Here is a 20,976-nt window from a genome sequence, read left to right as displayed (position 1 = left end):
TTAAGTACTGTCCTTACACAGAGCGGTGAATAAACACATTGCACTTTGCTGAAGACATTAGATAGGGCCTTTGCCATAACGAGGTTCCAACCAAACATAGACAAATACAAAACATGGGACAGTGGTTCACATATGAGAGGGTACAAGGGAAAATGTTGGAAAGTTTCATGGAGGGTTTTCAGAAGGGGGGGTGGCTTGACACGTGAAAAGTGGGAGGCTGTTTCAGGAAGAGGAGGCATAAGAGATTGGGCGAAAAAGGAGAAGTGAAGAGTTTTAAACCCCACTCAGATGTTTAGAACATGGGTCCTGATCCAAAGTCCATTGGAGTCAATGGGAGTCTTTCCAATGGACTTTGATGGACTTTGATTCAGGTCTATTGGGTCTGACTCTCCTCTCAGTAACACCAGTATAAACAAGGGGACGTCACTGCCCTGAAGTCAGTGGCATTGCCATGATGTGAAACTAGTGTAAACAGGAAGAAAATCAGGCCCATAGTCTTTATGTTCAAGAAAATGTTCTGACGAGTTCTCGGTTCCACAGGGTTCCATGACGACACCCGCAGTGCAGGCAGTGTTATTTCCTGACCTCGCCATCTGCCTACTTCAAAGAAAGCCATTGTGGTTTGTCATCAGAGCTGGGAGGAAGCATGAGAGCTTTGCTCGGCTACTAGGAGGGGACGATGGTAGCGATAACACTGAAGCTAGCAAAAGGGGCAGACCCTGCCTCACACCACCTGCTCGGAGATGCATGAACGCTTCCTATATTACTGTACCACACACTATAAGCAAAAATAGGCTGGGTTTTTTTAAAGTAACACTGACTGGGTTCTCACAACCTATAAAAGGGATATAAATACATAGTGGCCAAAGGAAGGGTGTGCCTGCTATGGGCCATTCATGTATCACCCTATTATAAGGTGACCAGATAGCAAGGGTGAAAAATTGGGACAGGGGTTGGGGGTAATAGGCACCTCTATAAGACAAAGCCCCAAATATCAGGCCTGTCCCTATAAAATCGGGACATCTGGTCACCCTACCCTATTAATTCCTTCAGTGAAAGCACTGGTCGGAGGTCAGTGATGCTACATGTCTTTATTTTAATAATGTGCGGCTGAAAGGTACCAGGCGGACAGCCCTGGAGACCGGGAACCATGGAAGATTTCCAAGAAGGACAGCAGGAAAGTGAGACTGCCCCCCCTCCACAAGCCTTATGTACCTCAGCCCAAAGGACCAGGGGAAAGAGAGAGAGTTTGCTCTCTGTATCTAGGCGCCTTCCCTTTGTTTTTTCACCCTCCTTCACTCTCTTCCCCAGCTTTACTCATTATTTTTTCCCACCGGATTGTCTCTCTCATGTCCCCTTGGTGCTCCCTTTCCCACACTCTTGCTCAAGCAGAACATGAAAGCAGGAACATCCAAGGTCAGCCTGAACTCTGGGACTCCGGTAGTTCACATAGGGTTGAAATAACCGCATGCCATATTGGTTATGCTAAGCATAATTGGCCTGAGTCTACGGGCATGTCTACACTGCAGAGGTGTCACTGCAGCATGTGTAGACATACCCAAAATAGATATCTAGCTAGCTCCAAAAACAATAGCAGTGAAGCCATGGCAGCACAGGGTGCAGCTTGGGCTAGTCACGCAAATACATATCCAGAGTCCTGGATGGGCTTTCGCAGCCCATGCTGCCACTCGTGCTTTTGTGGGTGTTACTGGAGCTAGCTAGATCAAAACTAGCTCAGGTATGTCTACACATGCTGCAGCTTCCTTTGACTCAGAGTGCCTTTGTGTGCATTAGCTTAACTTTGGGCGTGCTGAGGGCACTGGGTTTTTTGGGATTTTGGGTTTTTTTTGTGAAAAACTGATTTTTATTTTCCAGAAATATACAAACTTATTCTCTTATTTCTCCATCTTCTTCTTCTACTCCTCTGATGTACAGGACGTTGTTACATCTTATCAAAACTTCACCAAAGTGTCCTGACAATGCACCATCTACATATTCTTCTGTGTTTGCAAGCTGCATGTTCATGTAGCCATCGACAGACACCAGGTAGCCCTTGTACTCCATCTCCCACTTCAGCTTCACCATCACCGGCTTCCCCATCAGCCCGTTCAGGAAAGGCTTGGGGTTCAGGGGCAAGCTCATGGTAACGCGGCCTGGCCCAAGGCAGCGGTAAAAACAAAAATTACTCTCAGCGCTGTTAGCAGGCAGGTAGAGCATCCACACAGAGTTAGCACAGAGTAGCTAGTGAACACTAGCTAGTGCACAGCAGCTACTCTGGGCTTTTCCCCAGTGTAGACAAGCCTGGGGTGTAAAGGAAGGTTTACGCTGCATTCATCACAGGACTGATGATCAGATGACATACATTAAGTGGAACAAGTGCTGCTGCTTTGGGTTGGGTTTTTACTTTGCATCTCCTGTGTTTTTAACCGTATGTCTGAAGCACCCAAAGCATTGGATGGTGGGGGCGGATGCCCTTTGATGTGGGGCTCACATAAGACAGAAATCTAAATAAAGAAAGCAAATCATTCAGTCCAGGTGCAACCTCACAACAGGGTTACACCTGGGATGAATTTGGTCCAATATGTTTTGAAGCCTCCTATAAAACTTCCTTTATGGTTTGCATACCATTTGTAGCACGAGAAAGGATCTGATAGAGGACCTCAAGCATAGCGAGTTCTTTTTGTTGCTTTCCTTCTTTCTGTTACTGGAAATACATGCCACAGGAAGCAAGCAGCCATCACTGAGTGTGCTCTAATTCCTGTTTTACAAAGGGAGAAGATGGAGTTCATCAGTATGTTACTTTTCTTGCTGCAAGGTAAGAGTTGTATAGATTTAAAAAGCGCATCAGAGAGTCCAAATGGAAATAGCAGGTAACAACAAAGAAGATGTTTGAGCTTTGTTTTTAGACTTGGGGCATCTACAGTTAAACAGTTTACTGGGCCTGTTTGCTTTTATCATAAAATTGCAGAGGGTTTTTACCCTCCAAGAACGTCCAATGTGATTTTTAAAACTCTGTACATTTCTTGAGGGAAAAAAATGAAGGGTCTGGCAGGGGGGTAAACCTGAAATGTCAGGAATTGTTTGACTCTGGACCATGAAATATTTCTGTGGCTTTCCAAGAACATTGAATAGCAGGAGATGCTTTAATTCTGCAGAACAAAAGAACATTTTCATTTTAGAGACGTTTATCATGTGAGCCTTGTTTCTAATGCAGAGTGATTTACAAACCTAAGTTAGTAAATTGGGCACACAACGTTAACTTAATATTAGCTAAGTTGGGATACTGGACACCTAAAAGCTTTCAAGTGAACTCATGTTTGTAAATTGGATCCAGTATGTTAAAGATATAGGGGTGAAATCCTGAATCCACTGAAGTCAGTGAGAGGATGGGTGAGATTCTGTGGCCTGCATTGTGCAGGCGGTCAGACTAGATGATCATAATGGTCCCTTCTGACCTTATAGTCTATGAGTCTATGAGTTTTGGCATTGACGTCAAAGGAGCCAGGATTTTACCCATAGGGTCAAGTCCAGCCAGCTATCCTTACTCAAGCCAAACTCATATTGCAATCAAGTTTTCTATCTGGAAGCAATTCTTTCCCATACTGCATCAGAGAGTGCTGGATTTTGTGCATAATCATAAGCACTCCTACAGCATGTTGTTTTGTGATTAGCAAGCCATTAGCTTCCTCGCTGTAGTAATGTATGGAATTTATCCCACTATTTTTACCAAGCGAGGCCCAGGAAAATAGATCACAGCAAGGGATTACTGCACAGATAGATGGATAGGGAACCCTGCCCATAGCCAGATCCTTTACTTTATTGAACGATTGATTGATTTATACACTGTGCCCTCCCTTACTTAGCTCAGGACACATGAATAACATGCAATAAAAACATGGAGCCTGATCTTACATGACGCCTGTTGGGATTTTGTGCTCCAGAAAATCAGTCTTTACTCCCAAAAAGCCAACAGAAAAGGGCATTACCAAACCAGAAAACAATCCCTGCCCATTCAGATCAACCCTCTCTCAGGCAAACATCAAACCGAAGGACACTGCGTTATATGCTGAAGGGCACTGTTACACTAGAGGGGGATTGAATTCCAGAGCTGGGAACCTTCATGTTTAAATACAAGGAGAATTCAAACAAGTGCCCTAGCAGAACTCAGACGCTGCAGTGACAGAGTGGAAGGATCAGGACTCTAGCCATTCAGAGACATATAACGTTGATCAAGTGAATGCTGCGAACCGCGGCCACTGGGAGCTGTGGGCGGCCATGCCTGTGGATGGTCAATGTAAACAAACTGTCTCGCAGCCCACCAGCGGATTACCCTGACGGGCCGCAGGTTGCCCACCACTCTTGTAGAGTCTCTGTCATTGGAGGTTTTTAAGAACAGCCTTTAGCCAAATACTTGTCAGGAATGGTCTGGTTATTTTGTAGTCCTGCCTTGAGCGCAGGGGACTGGACTAGCTGACCTACTGAGGTCCCTTCCAGTCCCACACGTCTATGATTCTATAAAGAGGCCTAAGGCTTTGTCTTCACTCATATTTTACCTTGTGTGAGTTATCACATGGTCAGGGCCCACCTTTTTGCCTAGTGAAGACAGCGCCTTGGTGTGACGCCCCTTTAGCATAAATGCGACTCAGGCCCCGTGACTTCTTTCTCTGTGTCATCAGTTTCAAGTGCAGCAAGACGACGCATTCAAGTGACTGGTGAGGTTGGAGGATCCATCACCATAAAGTGTCCTGTGAAGGACATTTCCAGTCGAAAATTCTGGTGCAGGGAGCTCGAGACAGGGGTCTGTGGCACCATCATCTCCACCTCACCATACATCAGTGAGAATTACAGGAATAGAATATCCATCACTGAGGAGCCTCAGGAAGGAATATTTCAAATTACAATCACAAGACTGGAAGAGGATGACACTGGGCTGTACACGTGTGGGACAGGATATAAAAATGACAAAGGCAGTGGAAGGACCCTCCAAGTGGAGCTGAAGGTTTCTAACGGTATGGGATCATGCCATAGTCACTCTGTACAGTATCTCTGTCTGCAGTGCAGTATCATGCAGGGGTACCATGTCACTGATGCTACAGTATCACTCTGATGGAACAGCGTCACTGCTAATCCAATATCACGCTGTACAGTATCACTGCAGAGACAGTGCCATTGAGGCTATGTGATCATTCTGTACAATATCATTCCGGTTGTACAGTGTTGTTGGTGATGCATCATCACTCTGCGCAGTGCCTCTTACAGTCTAGCTTTAGTAATGAAAATTGGATTGTGACTTTTTAGCATGAGCTCTAGGAACACATCTGGTTCTGTTCCATGCAGGGAATGTTCCACCCAGAATGGGCATGTTGTCGGCTGAACCCCTGAGACGTGACAGACCTATTGTGGTACCAGCAGAGTCTGGCAACAAAAGTGCTGACACTCAAGGTGAGGTTTGCTGCATCCCTTTCTATAGCCCCAGGGGAGGAGAGGGAAGGGAATTGGCACTAACTGGTCCCCATTTCTCCCTTAGGGTAGGGGAGGTCTCTCAAGTTCACACTAATGAGGTGATGCATGTGGGAATCATATGCCACAGCTGCCTGGGATGTGCCTGTTTGGTAGCTTTCAGGGCACCTTTCACCAGCACTGGATTCACTAATGTATAATTGTCTATCCAATCTAGGAATTTAGCTGCTTCCCCCTCATCATTGCAGTATCAGAGCGCCTCACGATTGTTAATGGGTTTTATCCTCACAGCCTCCCGGTGAGGTGGAAGTATCCTCCCTACTTGACAGATGAGGATCTGAGCCCCAAGTGACTTGCCCACATTCACACAGGAAGTCTGTGGCAGACTAAAATCTCCTGAGCCCCAGTGTGCTGATTTCCCTGAGAGATTTTCTTTCTTCTCTAAAAGAAAATCATCAACAAATCCTAAATACTGAGGAATTTATTTTTGAATGTTCCCATCAAGATTAAGCCTCTTAGGATTCAACAAGTTCTTGTAGTTTTTTGTTACTCTCTCTGACTAAATTTATAAACAGGTGGCAGTTGCCACTGCTAATATATTCAGAATACCAGGCTCCTGGATCATAGTTAATAGGGCTTTATATTTTCCCTTGTATGAGTGCACAGGCACGAAGGCCAGACAAAGCTGTGTAACACACATCCCTTCTTCTCGTTCTTTTAGGACTGGGACTTGTTTCCTCAATTCCTTTCCCTGGGGCTGACGACTTGTATTGCCAGAACTAGGACAATATGGACCTGGTTGTGCTGTAATGGTTAATATTCAGTGAGAGTCTTGATTTGGCTCTCAGTTAGACTGGCGTGTGGAGTGACTGCATTAAAATCAATGGAGTCATATTTGTGGACAAAGGGTGTAAAGGAGAGGCAGTGCGGCCTAATGAATAGGGCATTGGATTGGGGCTCTGGAAACCTGAGGCAGGTCTTCGGCTGGTGCATAATAATTTATGCCAGCTGTGGATCTGCCCCTCTAGTTCTCTTCCCAGCTCCACCACAGGCTTGCTGGGTGACTCTGGACAAGTCACTTCATCTGTGCCTCAACTTCCCCAGCTGTAAAATGGGGATAATAATGACTTCTTTTCTAAGATGTTCTCAGCTCTAAAGAATGTACATTTTTAATGAAAGGTAGGTATGTTAATTATTATTATTAATTATCCCTCCATATTAACAATGGAGATGGTTGGTTTTTTTAAACAAACAGCCTTCAAAAACATAAAAGCTCTTTAAGCTTAAAAGGGGAAAGCTGCTGTCTAAAATTTATCCTGACCACACACTGACTCTGTTGGCTTGAGTATCAGGAGTTTTGTTAAACTTTCTGCAGAATTCCTGCATTTTAGGTGCTCAGATGCACTGGTTCTCCTATGACTTGCCTTAAAATTCTCACAGTACCTAAGAGCGCTGACTTCTGGAGGTCACCGATCAGGATGTATTGCACTCCTAATATATTCCGGACCTGCTCATTCATACCCTTAGGAATTGCTCCAATAATCCATGGAAGCGTCTTTGTTCTAGATTCCCATAATCATTCCACTTCATGGGAAAGTTCTTCAAACCTCGCTATCTTCTCTTCTTGTTTCTTTTGCATGCTTTTTTTTTTTTTTTGCTGGTATGACTATATCAATTATCTTCGCCTTATTTGTCTTCTTTTTTACAACATCTATGTTCAGCCCGTTTGCCTGCTCTGGTCTGTCTGTTCCAATGGCCTGAGTCCATAAAATCTTAGCCTCTTCATTCTCTAGAGGGTTTTCAATTTGGTAGTCATAATACTGCACAGGGCATTTAAATCTGTACTTGCCACAGAGGCTCCAATGCAGACACTTGGCAAGGTCATTGTGTCTGTCCATATATTCTCTCCCAGCCAGTCTCCAGCCTATAATATTATTAATTAATGATGAATGATTAATTACTCTTATATGAGAGCAGAACCATGTCTGCTGTGTTCTAGAATCTAGATTTTTTTGCAGTAAATGTCTATTTATCATGGATCATCAGTAATATCCTTCTAAGATAGTGACTGGCTCCAGTCTCACAATTAGCATCTTTGATCCTCAAGGGCAAACAAAAACTAAACCCTAACCTCAGTTATGCCCACCTACCGAATACAGTATGAGGAAATGAGAGCAGAATATTGCTCAAGAGCTTTACAGTTTAAAAAACAGAAAGCCCATGCCAAATTTGGGTCTCACTCATATTGGTATAAATCAGTGATTCTCAAACTTCTGTACTGGTGACCCCTTTCACACAGCAAGTCTCTGAGTGCAACCCTCCTTTATGAATTAAAACTCCTTTTTTATATATTTAACACCATTATAAATGCTGGAGGCAAAGTGGGGTTTGGGGTGAAAGCTGACAGCTTGTGACCCCCCACATAACCACCTCATGAATCCCTGAGAGGTCCCGACCCCCAGTTTGAGAACCCCTGGTGTCAATCCACGTAACTCCACTGAAGTCAATGGAGTGTCTCCAGATTGATATAGGTGTGAGATCAGCATTTGCCCCTTGCATTCATCCCTAGTTTTGACTATGAAACTTGCTTTATTGAAAAAGATACAGGTGTTCAAGAATGGAAAATGTAGCAACAGTTCATTTTAATATGCTTTCCCCCAGGAGTCACACAACCACAGATGACTAATGGAGCATGGGCAAAATATACCTCCTATGCTGTGCCTGGCATCAAATTCCCCGGAAGTACGATAATCACACCTGCAGACATCATTGGCAGCACTGTTACCAATGCAGCGTCTGGAAGTACAACAAAGGGGATTCCAAAGAATTCCAGGACAATCGGCTATGCACATTCCAGGCATACAAAGCGGTGAGTTCCCCCATCTGTGATTTTCCAGCCTGAACTCTCCCCTAGATTATTTCATTTCCTCTCAAGCTTACAAATATTACTGGGTCAACCACGCTGTTTGTGTGAGGAGTGGATCTGCATGTCAGAACTGGCAGTAAAACCACTTCCCCCTTTGACTCAATATTTTCCAGCCTCTTGAGAAGCAATTATGGGAATGATGTCTTTCAAATCCTGATACCAGTTCTCCTGATAATGCTTCTGCTTCTGGCTTCTATGATAATTGTTAGAAAACAGCTACGAGGGAAGAAAGGTAAGAGAAAGGTCACCTACTTCTTATACCAGTCTGTGGTACCTGCCACTCTGTGGTCAAAAGAAAGGACAAGACAGTTTCCACAGTTGGAGAATTACAAGTTCTCTTTGAAAAGGATTGATTTCTGCTTGGGATAAAGTCACATAATTCCTTGCCTCTTGCAGAAAATGATGTTTTTATTTTTCACTATGAAAACTACAGGTAACTGCAAAAGCAAAATGGTAACGTGGATCAAATTCACAAATACTCATGAAAATAGCTGATGTTTGCGCAGATATTTTATTCTATTCTATTTTGGTTCTTGTACCATACCCACCACACTTGCACCTATCACATCAAGGGAAAAATTACCAGTCTACTGGCTTTATTTCTAGGGAAAAAACCATACAAACCAAACAGCTAGATAGTCAATAAAACAATTTCAGATAAAACATAAAACCTACGTTAAAAGCAGCAAAGAATCCTGTGGCACCTTATAGACTAACAGACGTTTTGCAGCACGAGCTTTCGTGGGTGAATAACCCACTTCGTCGGATGCAAGTAGTGGAAATTTCCAGGGGCAGGTATATATATTCAAGCAAGAAGCAAGCTAGAGATAACGAGGTTAGTTCAATCAGGGAGGATGAGGCCCTGTTCTAGCAGTTGTAGTGTGAAAACCAAGGGAGGAGAAACTGGTTCTGTAGTTGGCAAGCCATCAGATTAAACAAAGACTGTGAATGGCTTGCCAACTACAGAACCAGTTTCTTCTCCCTTGGTTTTCACACCACAACTGCTAGAACAGGGCCTCATCCTCCCTGATTGAACTAACCTCGTTATCTCTAGCTTGCTTCATGCTTGCTTATATATACCTGCCCCTGGAAATTTCCACTGCTTGCATCCGACGAAGTGGGTATTCACCCACGAAAGCTCGTGCTGCAAAACATCTGATAGTCTATAAGGTGCCACAGGATTCTTTGCTGCTTTTACAGATCCAGACTAACACGGCTACCCCTCTGATACTTAAAACCTACGTTGTGAACATCTATACTTGATGACTGAGTGTTAGTTGCCATGTCCCAGCCAAATTCTAATTTGACTAATTACATTCTGCCTGCATAAAATTGCCCTATAGTTTCAATTCACGATTTTTCATTTACTTAACCTACTTCATTTTCTCACCTGAATTGTTGTGTTATGTGGTTATACGCCTGCCTTCCATCCCAGAGGGGGCTGCATTTCAGTGAAGACAGTGTAAGCAACTTGTCATCCATTTTGGAAAGTCTGGGGAACAGAATCTTTGGCTGTAAGTTGCTATAGAAGCACCATTATTATAACTGCTTTAGAGTCTGATTGACAGAGGTGCTAACATGGCACGTTTCCACTGGTGGGAGGTGTATACGCTCTCAAAATCCAGCCGTTAGTTTATTTCAGGGTGACTATAACAAATCACGAATGCTAAATGTACTGAGCCTGTAGACCTGCTGACTGCCCTTGGTTTATAGCCATTACAATCTACATGTTTGGATGTTTTGGAGAAGCAGCTTCCAGTGAAACCTATGGAATAAACCTGAGGTTGGGTGCACTCGAACATGGCCAAGGGCACGTTCCAATGGAAAATATCTACAGCGTGTTACCCCGCCGGCTCCAGGGAGCGGACAGGAACAGTAAGTTCACCCACAACGATTCAATCCCTAATTCTCCATCTATGGTCTTTCCAATCTACGGCAGATGCTCACTAATGTCAGAGGGCAAGACTCTACTCTCATTTACGACAGTCTAATGTTAGCGTAAACCCACTGAAGTCCCTTGAGTTACTTTGGATTTTTACCAGGGCAACTATTCTATTCTATTCTATTCTATGCAGGTTCTTATACTGACTAACGTATCTGGGTGCCTCCCAGTAGTCCATTAAACATCCGACCAACATCTGTCACCTGTTGTTTGTTCTGTCATCCTCTCCCCAAGGGGAGAAGCCTATGCAGCGCAGTGTCTTGTTTTGGTAGGGTTTTAGGTTTGTTTGTTGTCTGTTTTTAAATATACACATTGCTGTGCATTTATGTTAGAGAAAGCGAGGTCAAAGAAACGCACTTCGCACTTGGAGTGAAAAGTGATGAGGTTTGTGATGGCCCTTAGTTCACAGAGGAGTTTGTTCCACAGTATTGGACCAGTCCCCAAGAAAGTCCCATCTCCCACACGGCCCAGCTTTACCCTTATCGTGCTGAAAGCAGAATTGGCCTCATGTCTAAGGTTAATCACATTACATGCACCACTGACTGAGGACAGTTCCGTAACTATATCCTGAAAGCTCTCAGCCCACACACCCATCAGACACCCCTGACAATCCCATTCCCTTTTACGTAACACACACCTCCATTGTGCTAGTAACGCACTTGGCCACAGTGCAAGATGCTCCCAGGCAGGGCTGGCTTTAAGCCAATTCACCCGATTCCCCGGAATCAGGTCCTGCGCTAAAGAGGGCCCCGTGCCCGCACCTAAGGGGGCCCCACTCCGGGGGTCTTCGGCAGTACTTCGGCGGCGGGGGGGGGGGTCTGCTCCGGGGGTCTTTGGTGGCATTCGGTGCCACGGAAAACCTGGAGTGGATCCCCCCGCCGCCAAAATGCTGCTGAAGACCCCCGGAGAGGGGCCCCCTTCCAATCGGGCCCCGTGGGTCATAAAGGTGGCCCTGCTCCCAGGTTCAGCATGAGCCTTGTGAATCCTGTCTTGCTCCTTCCCTTCCCTGCTATTTAAAAATAAAAAATAATAATAATAATAGGAGATATACCAATCTCCTAGAACTGGAAGGGACCTTAAAAGGTCATTGAGTCCAGCCCCCTGCCATCACTAGCAGGACCAAGTATTGATTTTTGCCCCAGATGGCCCCCTCAAGGGTTGAACTCACAACCCTGGGTTTAGCAGGCCAATGCTCAAACCACTGAGCTATCCCTCCTCCCCATTTGTTTGGGGGAGGGATTTACAAAAATTGCTGAAATGAAATTGCACAGCTGGACAAACAAACATCAGTGCTATGCTAAGGAAAAGGAAAGTGGCGAGTCTAGTGATACCACTGTGTTTATACAGACTGCAGGAACATCCAGATCCAGTGGTTCTCAAACGGTGGGTCGGGACCCCAAAGTGGGTCATGACCCTGTTTTAATGGGGTCACCAGGGCAGAAGTTAGACTTCCTGGGACCCGGGGATGAAGCCAAAGCCAAAGCCTGAGCCTCCCCATCCGGGGCCAAAGCCCAAGTGCTTCAGCACTGGGTGGCGGGGCTCAGGTTACAGGCTCCCCACCCAGGCTGGCTTTAGGACCTGCGGGGCCCGATTCCATGGTCCAGGTCTTCGGTGGCACTTTGGCGGCGGGGGCTCCACTCTGCATCTTCTGTGGCACCGAAGGACCCCCCCACCGCCAAAATGCCACCAAAGACCCCAGAACAGATCCCCCCGCCGCTGCCAAAATGCCACCGGAGCGGGTCGCCGCTGGGTGAGCCTAAGGCGCAGGGCCCTCTTACCCGCGGAGCCCGATTCCGGGGAATCAGAGGGCTCAGTCAGGCTCAGGCTTCGGTCCCCGCTCCTGGGGTCATGTAGTGATTTTTGTTGTCAGGAGGGGGTCGTGGCGACCCCCTGAGATAGGCTATAAAGGGCTAGATACCATAACCAGCTTACCCAGGCCGTGTAACCGTGCAGAGCACAAACCATTCGGACACAAGATCAGCCTCTGCAAAAGACTCAAATCCAAAAAGCCTCTGTGGGGTAATCCTGGGAAATGAAGCCCAGTCTCCCGCATGTTAGGGCAGAGCATTAACCAATAGGCTACTGCAGCCCAGGATGTTGATCTTAAATTAATTTAGGGGGCACATGTCTACACTGTTCACTAGCAATACACGTGCTAACAAACACAGACCCAGACTGACTTCTGCTCCTTCTTACATTATCTAATCACTTCCTTAGGCAAAGCCCTATGCAAACGGGCAAGCCTTGCATCAGGCTCTGAAGGGCAGCAAACTCAGGCTCTGTTTGATCAGCAGAGGGAATAAATTCCAGGACTCACCATTGAGAATTTCAGATCTAGGGGCTGACAGTAAAAGCAGCCCAGCTAATGTCACCCTGTCTGGATGACGCACAGGGAGGCAGGCTGTTAGGCAGGCAGGCAAACCATCTTCATAGATCAGTTACAGCAGTTGGAAACACACAGGAAGCCAGTGAAGTCTTTGTAGAGCTGGGCTAATGTGTTCCAATGGCACACTACTCTGGAACTTGATCTGCACCAGCTATGGCTTGTGTGCACAGGCTAGACATGTGTGAGCAAGAGACCATCCAGGGCCGGCCCTAGGGAAAACGGCACCTTGGTCAAACTTGTATTTTGGTGCCCCTGACCCTCTACCCATTGCTCCCAGGCCCAACTGCCTCCTCTCACACATTGCTCCAAGCTCCCTGCTGCAGTTTTGCACCCCAGGGCTGCCTCACTCCTTGCTCCTTGACCATGGCATTCCCCTAACCACAGCGTTCACCCATAAAACCAACCCTGAGACCATCAAATACTGAAAACATTCCTGATGTAACCCTATTGCTGCAGCAAGCTGGATGAGACAATCTTGTTGGTGATGGCCCAAACTATCATGTTTGGGCGTTCATGTTGACTGAAAGAGCTGCTGGTGGGGGTAAAAAGGGAAACAGAGTGAAATGTGTTAGCGGTCAGGTTGGACTCTCAACACAGCCATTACAGCATGGTTGCTTTGTTCAGCAGGACTTCAATACTGAGCCTCATACTTGAGCTGAGAACTATCACAAAAGGGCTATGAGCATGGGGTGCTAGGAAATCCAGTTTTTTAGATAGCTGAACTTAGATCACCAAGCCATTTCCCTTGACCGATCCACCCACCACAAGAAAGAAATAACATGGACACTGAAGGAGATGTATAAATAGGTGAGCCGTCTATTTTAAGGCCTTTCTCTCTCTACCACTCCCTCTCCTCTCAGTAGGAATTTCTCTCTGACATATAATTTGGCTGATTAGTCATCCACAATTACCTGAGTTGTCAGTTCCAGCTGCCTGATGATAGCCAGATGTTTTGGCCTTTCATCAAAGCCATCCTGTGTCTGAAGCTTTTCCAACAAGGTATGCAGCAGTTTCTGCATTGCATCACCCACACTGTTCCTTTAGATGAGAATGACATTTCATCACGAAGCTCAGAAGCTGCAGAGATGTCAGGAACCTGGCAATCCTTTCCACGCATAAAAGAGGTTGGAATGAAGGATGCTGCAGTCTGCTATCACTGCAGCAGCTATTCCATTCCATCCCATCCAGGGAGATGGAGATTAGAGCTACCATAGTTGCTGTGCATTATGGGACTTTGCATGGTGAATCAGACAGCAAATTCACAGAGAACAGAGTCCTGGCTTAATCAAGTGAAACTCCATTGATTCCAGTGACGTTATAGCCACTTATACTGGCTCTGGATTTGGCCCCAGATATCCAATTAACTGGGAGTCAACTTAACAAACAATTCACTGGGCTAAAAATGCAGCTCATCCGATTGACTATGTCCAGCCTCTCGTTAGCCAAAGCATATATTACATTTTTCATACTTTGGGCCCAATCCATCCCTGATGTAACTCCACTGAAGTTACACCAGAGGTGCGTTTGATCCAACAATGCTAAATGAACAATGAGTTTAAAAAGTTGGGTTAATTTTATTCCCCCACACCTCTCCCTTTAATTTTCATGACTTCTCCTGCCTCTGCACTGATTCCAACTGGAAGCAGCAATGGGTACAGCATGAGATTCTTGTGAGATTTCTAGCCCTGATTTTCAGACCCAAAAGGTTTGGCGACTTATCCAAATGGAATCTGCAAACATTTTGGGGTCCACCCAACAGTAGATGCAACTTAAATCCACGCCTATTAACTCCACCTTTTAATACTACTGTCAAGATTACGTCCACCTGCAGGAGACAATTAGTAACTCCTGAGGATGCCTTCTGAGGGCATGTCTGCTTAATAAAGGGGATAAACAATAACACTTTGCATTCATATATCCAGGACCCAGTGCTTTATAAAAGCCAGTTACACAAGGCTCCCCTCTGAGTGTGTGTTATTAGCCCCTTTTTGCAGCTGGAGAAACTGGAGCACAGAGAGGCAGAATGATTTGCCCAAGATCACACAGAGATCAATGGCAGCGTTCAGAATAGAATCTAGGGGTGAGATTTGGTGCTGTGCCGCTAAGAAGCACAGCACAGAACTCCCAGGCCAGAACGGAGTGGGACTAAAGAAGCTTTTGGCAGCTTTAGTACCTTCCCAGACTGCTCTGAGGGCTGGAGAGGCCTGTCTAGGTTACAACCTCCGCAGGCTGTCCTATGAGCTACAGCGCTGCCCCAAATCTCCAACTGCAACATACTTCTCCAGCCCTCTGCATGTCCCCTACAATAGGGCGTATGACAGGGTCTTCAGAAGGCAGGCTTACAGCTGTGTTCTGCAGTGCTGCCTGTCCCGGAGCAAACATATGTATGGGTATCAAGGCTTTTAGAACTGCTTTCCATTATACCTAACATGAAGGGGTTGGAGAAACAGGCTCTAATTCCAGATCTTTTGTTCCAAGCTCTAACCACCACATACGTTCCCTCTTGTTGAGGTGCTAGGGTTAATCTGTATTTCAGGCCCATGGAGAGGGTTCAAGAGAGGGAGAAACAGAGAGACAAAAACCCTCAACGGGCTTTTTCTTTCCTTTATTACTGCAAACGACCCATTAGTAATTCCAACTGCGCCTTCTCCTCACCAGCCTTCTTGATGCAACCAGCCCCACATATCTAAGACCTAACAAATCTCATCTCTCGGCAGTAACAGAAGGGAAGCCAGGTTCATGCTTATACCTCCTTCCTCTCTAGGGGATGACTAGTTCCATTATCTTCTTCTAGAGAAAAGTTCACCAGTCATCAACAACAACAAAAAAAGAGAGATAATTTTGGCATGATATATGGCTTCTCAGTGGTGAGTTCAGTTTACGCAATGGAAGTAACTTGCAAGACATGTGACTTAACTGACTGTTTATTTTTGTCTGACAGGTTTAACCTTTATAATGCTACCATTTTTCAGGCCGCTAGTCAGAGCAATGTCTGAATGAGTATAATACCTAACCCTTACATAGGGCTTTTCATCTGTAGATCTCAATGCACTTTACAAAGGAACTCGGCGGGGAAACTGAGGCACAGATCTGTATCATGGAAATTAGGGTTAGCTTGATTACCTAGTTCTGGCACAGGATGCTTATTGGCTAGCACAAGGTACATTTTTAAAGAATTTTGCTAGTCTTGTTTAAATATCCCCAATGGCAGGAATGTTACCTTTTCTTAGGCTATTCCACTGCCTAATAGATCTCCCAGTGAGGCCATTTTCCCATACTCAGACTCAGTTTCTCTTTTTAAATGTCATCCTCTTCATATAGCCCCTTGCAATGCCCAAAATAGGCATCCGTGTGTGGTTAACTATTAAATAACAAAGCTAGAAAATTGTAATAAAATAATGACCTCAATTAATATAACTGACCCATAAATACAGTAGTGCTACATTAGCGCTGAAAGACATAGTGGCATGGCTAGATAATGATCAACATAAAGCTTCTGACCATGGATATTTTCAGTGTTAGTTTACAGGAAGGGGTATAATAGTCCCTACTTAGCAGGGCAGGCTCTGTATTACACACCCTATTCCTTTATTCTTTTGTCCCAGTCAAGCTGGTTACATGTTCAGGTAGTGATGCTATGAGCAGACACAGCAGGAAATGCTTTCATTTGGGAAATGCACAGCCCTTGCATAATGTACAAGACTCAGCATTTTTTTGCTGGCAATAATTGAAAGAAGGTGCCAGATAACCGGATGTTCAACAAGGCTTTTTAGGCATCGATTAACCAGGTGAGAGACCTGCCTTTTCGGAAAATTGTGAGGCAAACTGGAAAAATGCAGTTAAATTTGCTTGGGGAGTTGTAATTTGTGTCGTCATTTTTTTTTTCTTTGCAGGCTTGGCTATTCAGACATTCAGTGGATATTTCCAAGTTTGCAAAAACCCTATAATAGTTACGTCATCTTGGCAGGGAGGCAACGTGCCTGTGGGTTAGAGCACTGGACTGGGATGCAGGAGACTTCTGTTCTATTCCCAGCTCTGTCACTGGTCTACTGGGTGACCTTGGGCAATTCACCTCCCCTCTCTGTGCCTCAGTTGCCCCAGCTGTAAAATAGGGCTAATGAGTGACCTCGTTTGTAAAGTGCTTTGAGCTCTACTGTATAAACATTATGATGCTCCTGCTGCTGCTGATTACGTGTTTCCAACTGCCAAGGCACACTACTGCCAGGAATCTTTACTGCGAGCCAAGAGTTGCTTCAGATGAACTCATTAGACTGTGTTCCCACTACAATACAAAGTTTTTCTGGCTGTCTTAGACCACTTTGAAAAACAACAACTAGGGAATAAGTTCAGGCTCCATCAACCCTAAAGGGAGGATTTTCAGAAGCACCTAGGTCACTTAGGCACACCGGTTCCGCTGGATGTCAGCGGGATTTTGTGAGGTAGATTTTTCAAAGCCACACATGGCAGTAAGATGTTGTGCTCCCTAGCAATGCCTTTTAAAAAAGTGTCAGTGGCCATTTCTGCCTGTGGTATTAAGGCCTGTGCTACACTTACACGTTTTATGACATAACTACATCGACGAGAGGTGTGATTTTTTTTTTTTTTGCCAAAATAGTTTTACCTCATAACCCCGCTCAGGGGCAGGGGAAACTGGCAGGGATCCATTCCTGCGTAAACTCACACCCAGAGTGGGGCACAGAGATCAGAGCAGGACCCAGAGGGGCTGGAGCAGCTGCCTTGGGGCCCGGGAAGAAGCTGTGGAGCAGAGAGTAGGATTTGGAGGGGGCTGGAGCAGCTGCCGTGGGGACTGGGACTGGGCTGGGACGAAGGGCGTGGGATCCAAAGAAGCTGGATCAGGTACCTTGGCACCTGGGATCAGTCCAGGGAGGAACCCTCAGGATTCTCCTGCCCATCCTGGAGCATCCCCTCCCCTGCCCCGCTGAATCTCAGTACCTCCCCTCACACCCCCTTCTGTCCATGCAACCCCTTTTGTGGGCAGTTATTTCAGTATAAGGTGACTTTACCAGTATAACCCTTTCCTGTTTATAGGCCTCTGCAGTGCAAAAGGCTGAGAATCTATTCCACTCCATCTAGTCATAACAGAGCTGCGTAGGTAGTCACAGTATTCCTCCCTGCCTCATACCACTGAATTACCCTAGACCCATTGCTAGATTTAATGTTTTATAAGAAGACACTTGTCTCATTACCACCTACTGTCTATGATTTTTTCCTAGGTTCTCATGTACCTTGTGACTCATATCACTGCAGAGTTGACTTATAAGAGCTACTGTGACGGCACATCGGTCACCAGGCACAGCTGAGGAAGGACTTGAGGCACACGCAAAGCCGCCTCCAATCAGCACCTGAACCCTACATATCAAAGCATTACTTTGATGCTGTGACCGCACTGCTCTGCAGAAGCTGGTCTACATGCTTTCTCCGCACAAAGGACTAATGCTAAGTTTACAAAGGTACAGTGGATTTGCTCTGGTTGTTTAAAGGTGATTTTTCTAGTTTGCTCTGCAGCTCTTGGTCTTGTTCTGCAGAGCTTGGTCTGTACAGATGGTTGCCAAAACATGCAGGTTCAGGTAAACAATTATAAGCAGAGGTAAACTTTTCCCCTCAATATTTATTGACTATGGATGAAGATTTCTCTTGTGCAGCTGGCCAGTGCAGGACCTAAGCACCACTTAAATCCTCAAATTAGGTTAATAGACTGAAGTGTTTGGATTTCACCCTATAAGTTCATTGGCATTATGATATAGCGTTAAAGTTCATCTTCATTGTCAGCTTGAACTAGGTGAATATAGCTGGCAATCCAGTGCCCAGAAAAAGAAGAAGGAGAATTGTTTTGCAAAAATTTCTCGCGTTTCATCAAATGCATTTTTGGTGCTAAATTTCTGATCAGCTATGAAACTGGACGGAAAACAGAGGTTTGTTTGTTTGTTTTTCCTTTCCAAATACTTCATACACGTTTTTCATTCAAATAAATAAAAATGTTTTGGAGAAATTTTTAGGCGAGTGCTTATTGTTATTGAGACTATGGGCCTGATCCCAATTTAACACTGATGTAAATCCATTGATATTAGTGAAGTTACATTTAATTCCAACGTGTTACCCTTTCTGCTTAACAATCTGTCCCAACTGATATTCAGTTCCAACACTCCACTTTCTTCCCCAGGTCTAAAGAAGAACTCGATGTAGCATGTCCCTTCTACCAGCAGAAATTGGTCCAATAGAAGATATTACCTCACTCAAGGTGTCTCACTTTTAATTTATAGCAGTATAAGTGAAATCAGATTCAGACCCTAAACTACTATCAGAGGCCTAGAGAGGTCCCTCCGTGTATACCCCTACTAGTGTGGTGGGGTGGGGGAGCTTATACTGCTACGCTCCAGGCAGAAGGTGTCATCCCAGACTACTTCACAGTGACCATCAGCCTGGTTCTGGATCCTGTTCTCTAGTCACCATTCCCTTCCATGACTTTGGATTCCTGGCCAGGACTTACTATGACCCCCACGTGGGTACACTGGAGAGAATGGGCTGTGTTAGTCTGGGAGTGAAAGACAACCACAGGCCCATCTGTGTCCAGTAGCTTCAATAAGGAATCCTCCTTATATTGCTCATGGCTAAGTCCTGTCTATTCTGCAGACAGGAGGACAATGCAGACCCTCTCCCCGTTCTCAGATGCTGCCCTTCCCCTAACATCTGTAAGAAAGAAATGATCTACATCTGTTTTGAAATGAACTATTAAACTTTTATTAGCTGCAAAAAAGTAAAGAACTTTGACCATACATCTTAAATACAGTTAGACATTTAAAATATTGTAAGAACAAATATTGTCATTACACCTGATGTCAGTTTCTCAAAGACATTATTCACTGCTAGTGGCTTGTACAATATGTACATACTGAATAATATATAATATGATCATGACATATTAGTTATATAAGAACAGATACACCTTAAATACATTTTACTATAAATACATCTTAAATAAAACAGATTATTTAAATAGAACTTATTTAGAATAAATAACATTTGGAACTTGCAAAGCACCTTTCATTAGAGATCTCAAATGAGTGTTATGATGGAAATGTAGTTTTAGTTCTAAGACATTTTACAAGTTAGTGTCTGATAAGCTCTTGTCACTTATACCTGTGCGTAATGTGATGTGGGAACCTCAAAAGGTTCCGCTTTGGGTGAATACTTATCTAAGTTTATCTAAACCTCTTGGGACTGATTCTCATCTCACTGACACCAGAAGTGAAGTCCTGGCCCCTTTCAAAGCCAATGGCAAAACTCCCATTTCACTTCAGTACAGCCAGGATTTCACCCCAGATATATAGCTACACATCTCCATCTACTACTGTGGGGTTTCTCCTGACCTACATGAATGTAAGTGAAAGGAGAATAAGACCACTTGAGCTGGAAAGTGTGGTGCCTGATCTTGTACTCAGAGAAACAGTCTCATTCAAGTTAACGGGACCATTCAGGGGAGTAAGGGTTACAGTTTTGAGGATGACCTTCGTATGGAAAGAAAAGGGGCCTTTGTGAGTTTTCTGGTACCTCCTCCTTCCAGATAAGCTGGAAATGCTTTTGGAAGAGTGTTTCTCACAGTATTCAGGTGCTTCCATTTCTAGCCCTGATTGGGACCAAGCAGAGGCAAAGAACAATTTAAATAAATTATCTATTGAAGCTGTGGGTGAAAATTCTGGCTTCTTAATGTAACTGGTACAACAATATGGCTGAAGGAGATGCTCCTGAACTGATTTAGATCCAGCATTTGGTTCAGGCCCATCATTAGTAGAAAGTACCAAACAAGTAGAGATATAATGTTGTTGGGCCCTGTGAAATGGAAACAACATCAGTGTGTTCCTGATGTGACATCTCCACTCCCATGGCCTGGGGCTGAAAATCAGTGAGTGCTCACAATTCCAGGATCAGGCAATCTGCTTTAGCTGTGCAGCTCCGTCAAATGAAAGTAGCTCACAGCCTACATCACCAGATCCCTTGAGATTCTAAAGAGCAGGATCTTGGGGAATTTCTCCTTGAGCCATGCAGACATCTGCCTCTTTCAGTAACAAACAATTAACATACACAGGACCATTGTCACCTAGTGTACCCTGTCAGACCTCTTTGGGCTTCCATGGAGCTACATCACTTTACACTGTATTACAGAAAACAAAAACAACCTGAAGATTTGTAAATAATTTTGAAATAAATAAGCTATTGAAATAAAAAATAGGCTGTGTTCTTAAT

At 44.8% G+C, this 20,976-nt stretch overlaps 2 protein-coding genes across 6 annotated transcripts; one reads left to right on the top strand and one right to left on the bottom strand.

Annotated features, from left to right (window-relative positions):
• Positions 1-1,887: 1,887 nt before the first annotated feature.
• Positions 1,888-2,181, bottom strand: LOC120403625 (small nuclear ribonucleoprotein F-like). The gene has a single exon (XM_039534954.1). The coding sequence runs from the start codon at positions 2,140-2,142 to the stop codon at positions 1,888-1,890; it is 255 nt and encodes an 84-aa protein (XP_039390888.1). The 5' UTR covers positions 2,143-2,181.
• Positions 2,182-2,513: 332 nt separating this feature from the next.
• On the top strand, positions 2,514-20,934 carry LOC120403624 (fas apoptotic inhibitory molecule 3-like). 5 transcript variants are annotated; one of them, XR_005597618.1, is made up of 8 exons: positions 2,514-2,815; positions 4,677-5,009; positions 5,338-5,442; positions 8,122-8,329; positions 8,500-8,618; positions 10,100-10,261; positions 17,949-18,185; positions 18,896-20,934. XR_005597618.1 is itself a non-coding variant. In XM_039534951.1 (7 exons), exons 1-7 carry the CDS (start codon positions 2,779-2,781, stop codon positions 17,993-17,995), a joined length of 1,011 nt encoding a protein of 336 aa, XP_039390885.1. In that variant the 5' UTR covers positions 2,514-2,778; the 3' UTR covers positions 17,996-18,887. The 5 variants fall into 5 exon arrangements, 3 of the variants coding, with proteins under 3 accessions (XP_039390885.1, XP_039390887.1, XP_039390886.1); XR_005597619.1 differs by lacking the exon at positions 18,896-20,934 and adding an exon at positions 15,479-15,581 and having other exon boundaries at positions 17,949-18,887; XM_039534951.1 differs by lacking the exon at positions 18,896-20,934 and having other exon boundaries at positions 17,949-18,887.
• Positions 20,935-20,976: the final 42 nt, after the last annotated feature.

The sequence above is a fragment of the Mauremys reevesii genome, linkage group 4 (assembly GCF_016161935.1).
Source record: "Mauremys reevesii isolate NIE-2019 linkage group 4, ASM1616193v1, whole genome shotgun sequence".
Taxonomy (NCBI): domain Eukaryota; kingdom Metazoa; phylum Chordata; order Testudines; family Geoemydidae; genus Mauremys; species Mauremys reevesii.
This window is presented reverse-complemented; position numbering and strand designations above follow the sequence as displayed.

Bases quoted from the DNA above. Each gene is read 5' to 3' on its own strand.
- LOC120403625 (XM_039534954.1), bottom strand. From the start codon at position 2,142: ATGAGCTTGCCCCTGAACCCCAAGCCTTTCCTGAACGGGCTGATGGGG.
- LOC120403624 (XM_039534951.1), top strand. From the start codon at position 2,779: ATGGAGTTCATCAGTATGTTACTTTTCTTGCTGCAAG. The intron at 8,619-10,099 runs GTAAGAGAAAGG...CTTGGTTTATAG, and splicing joins ACAGCTACGAGGGAAGAAAG to CCATTACAATCTACATGTTT. The intron at 10,262-17,948 runs GTAAGTTCACCC...ATTTTTTCCTAG, and splicing joins CCAGGGAGCGGACAGGAACA to GTTCTCATGTACCTTGTGAC.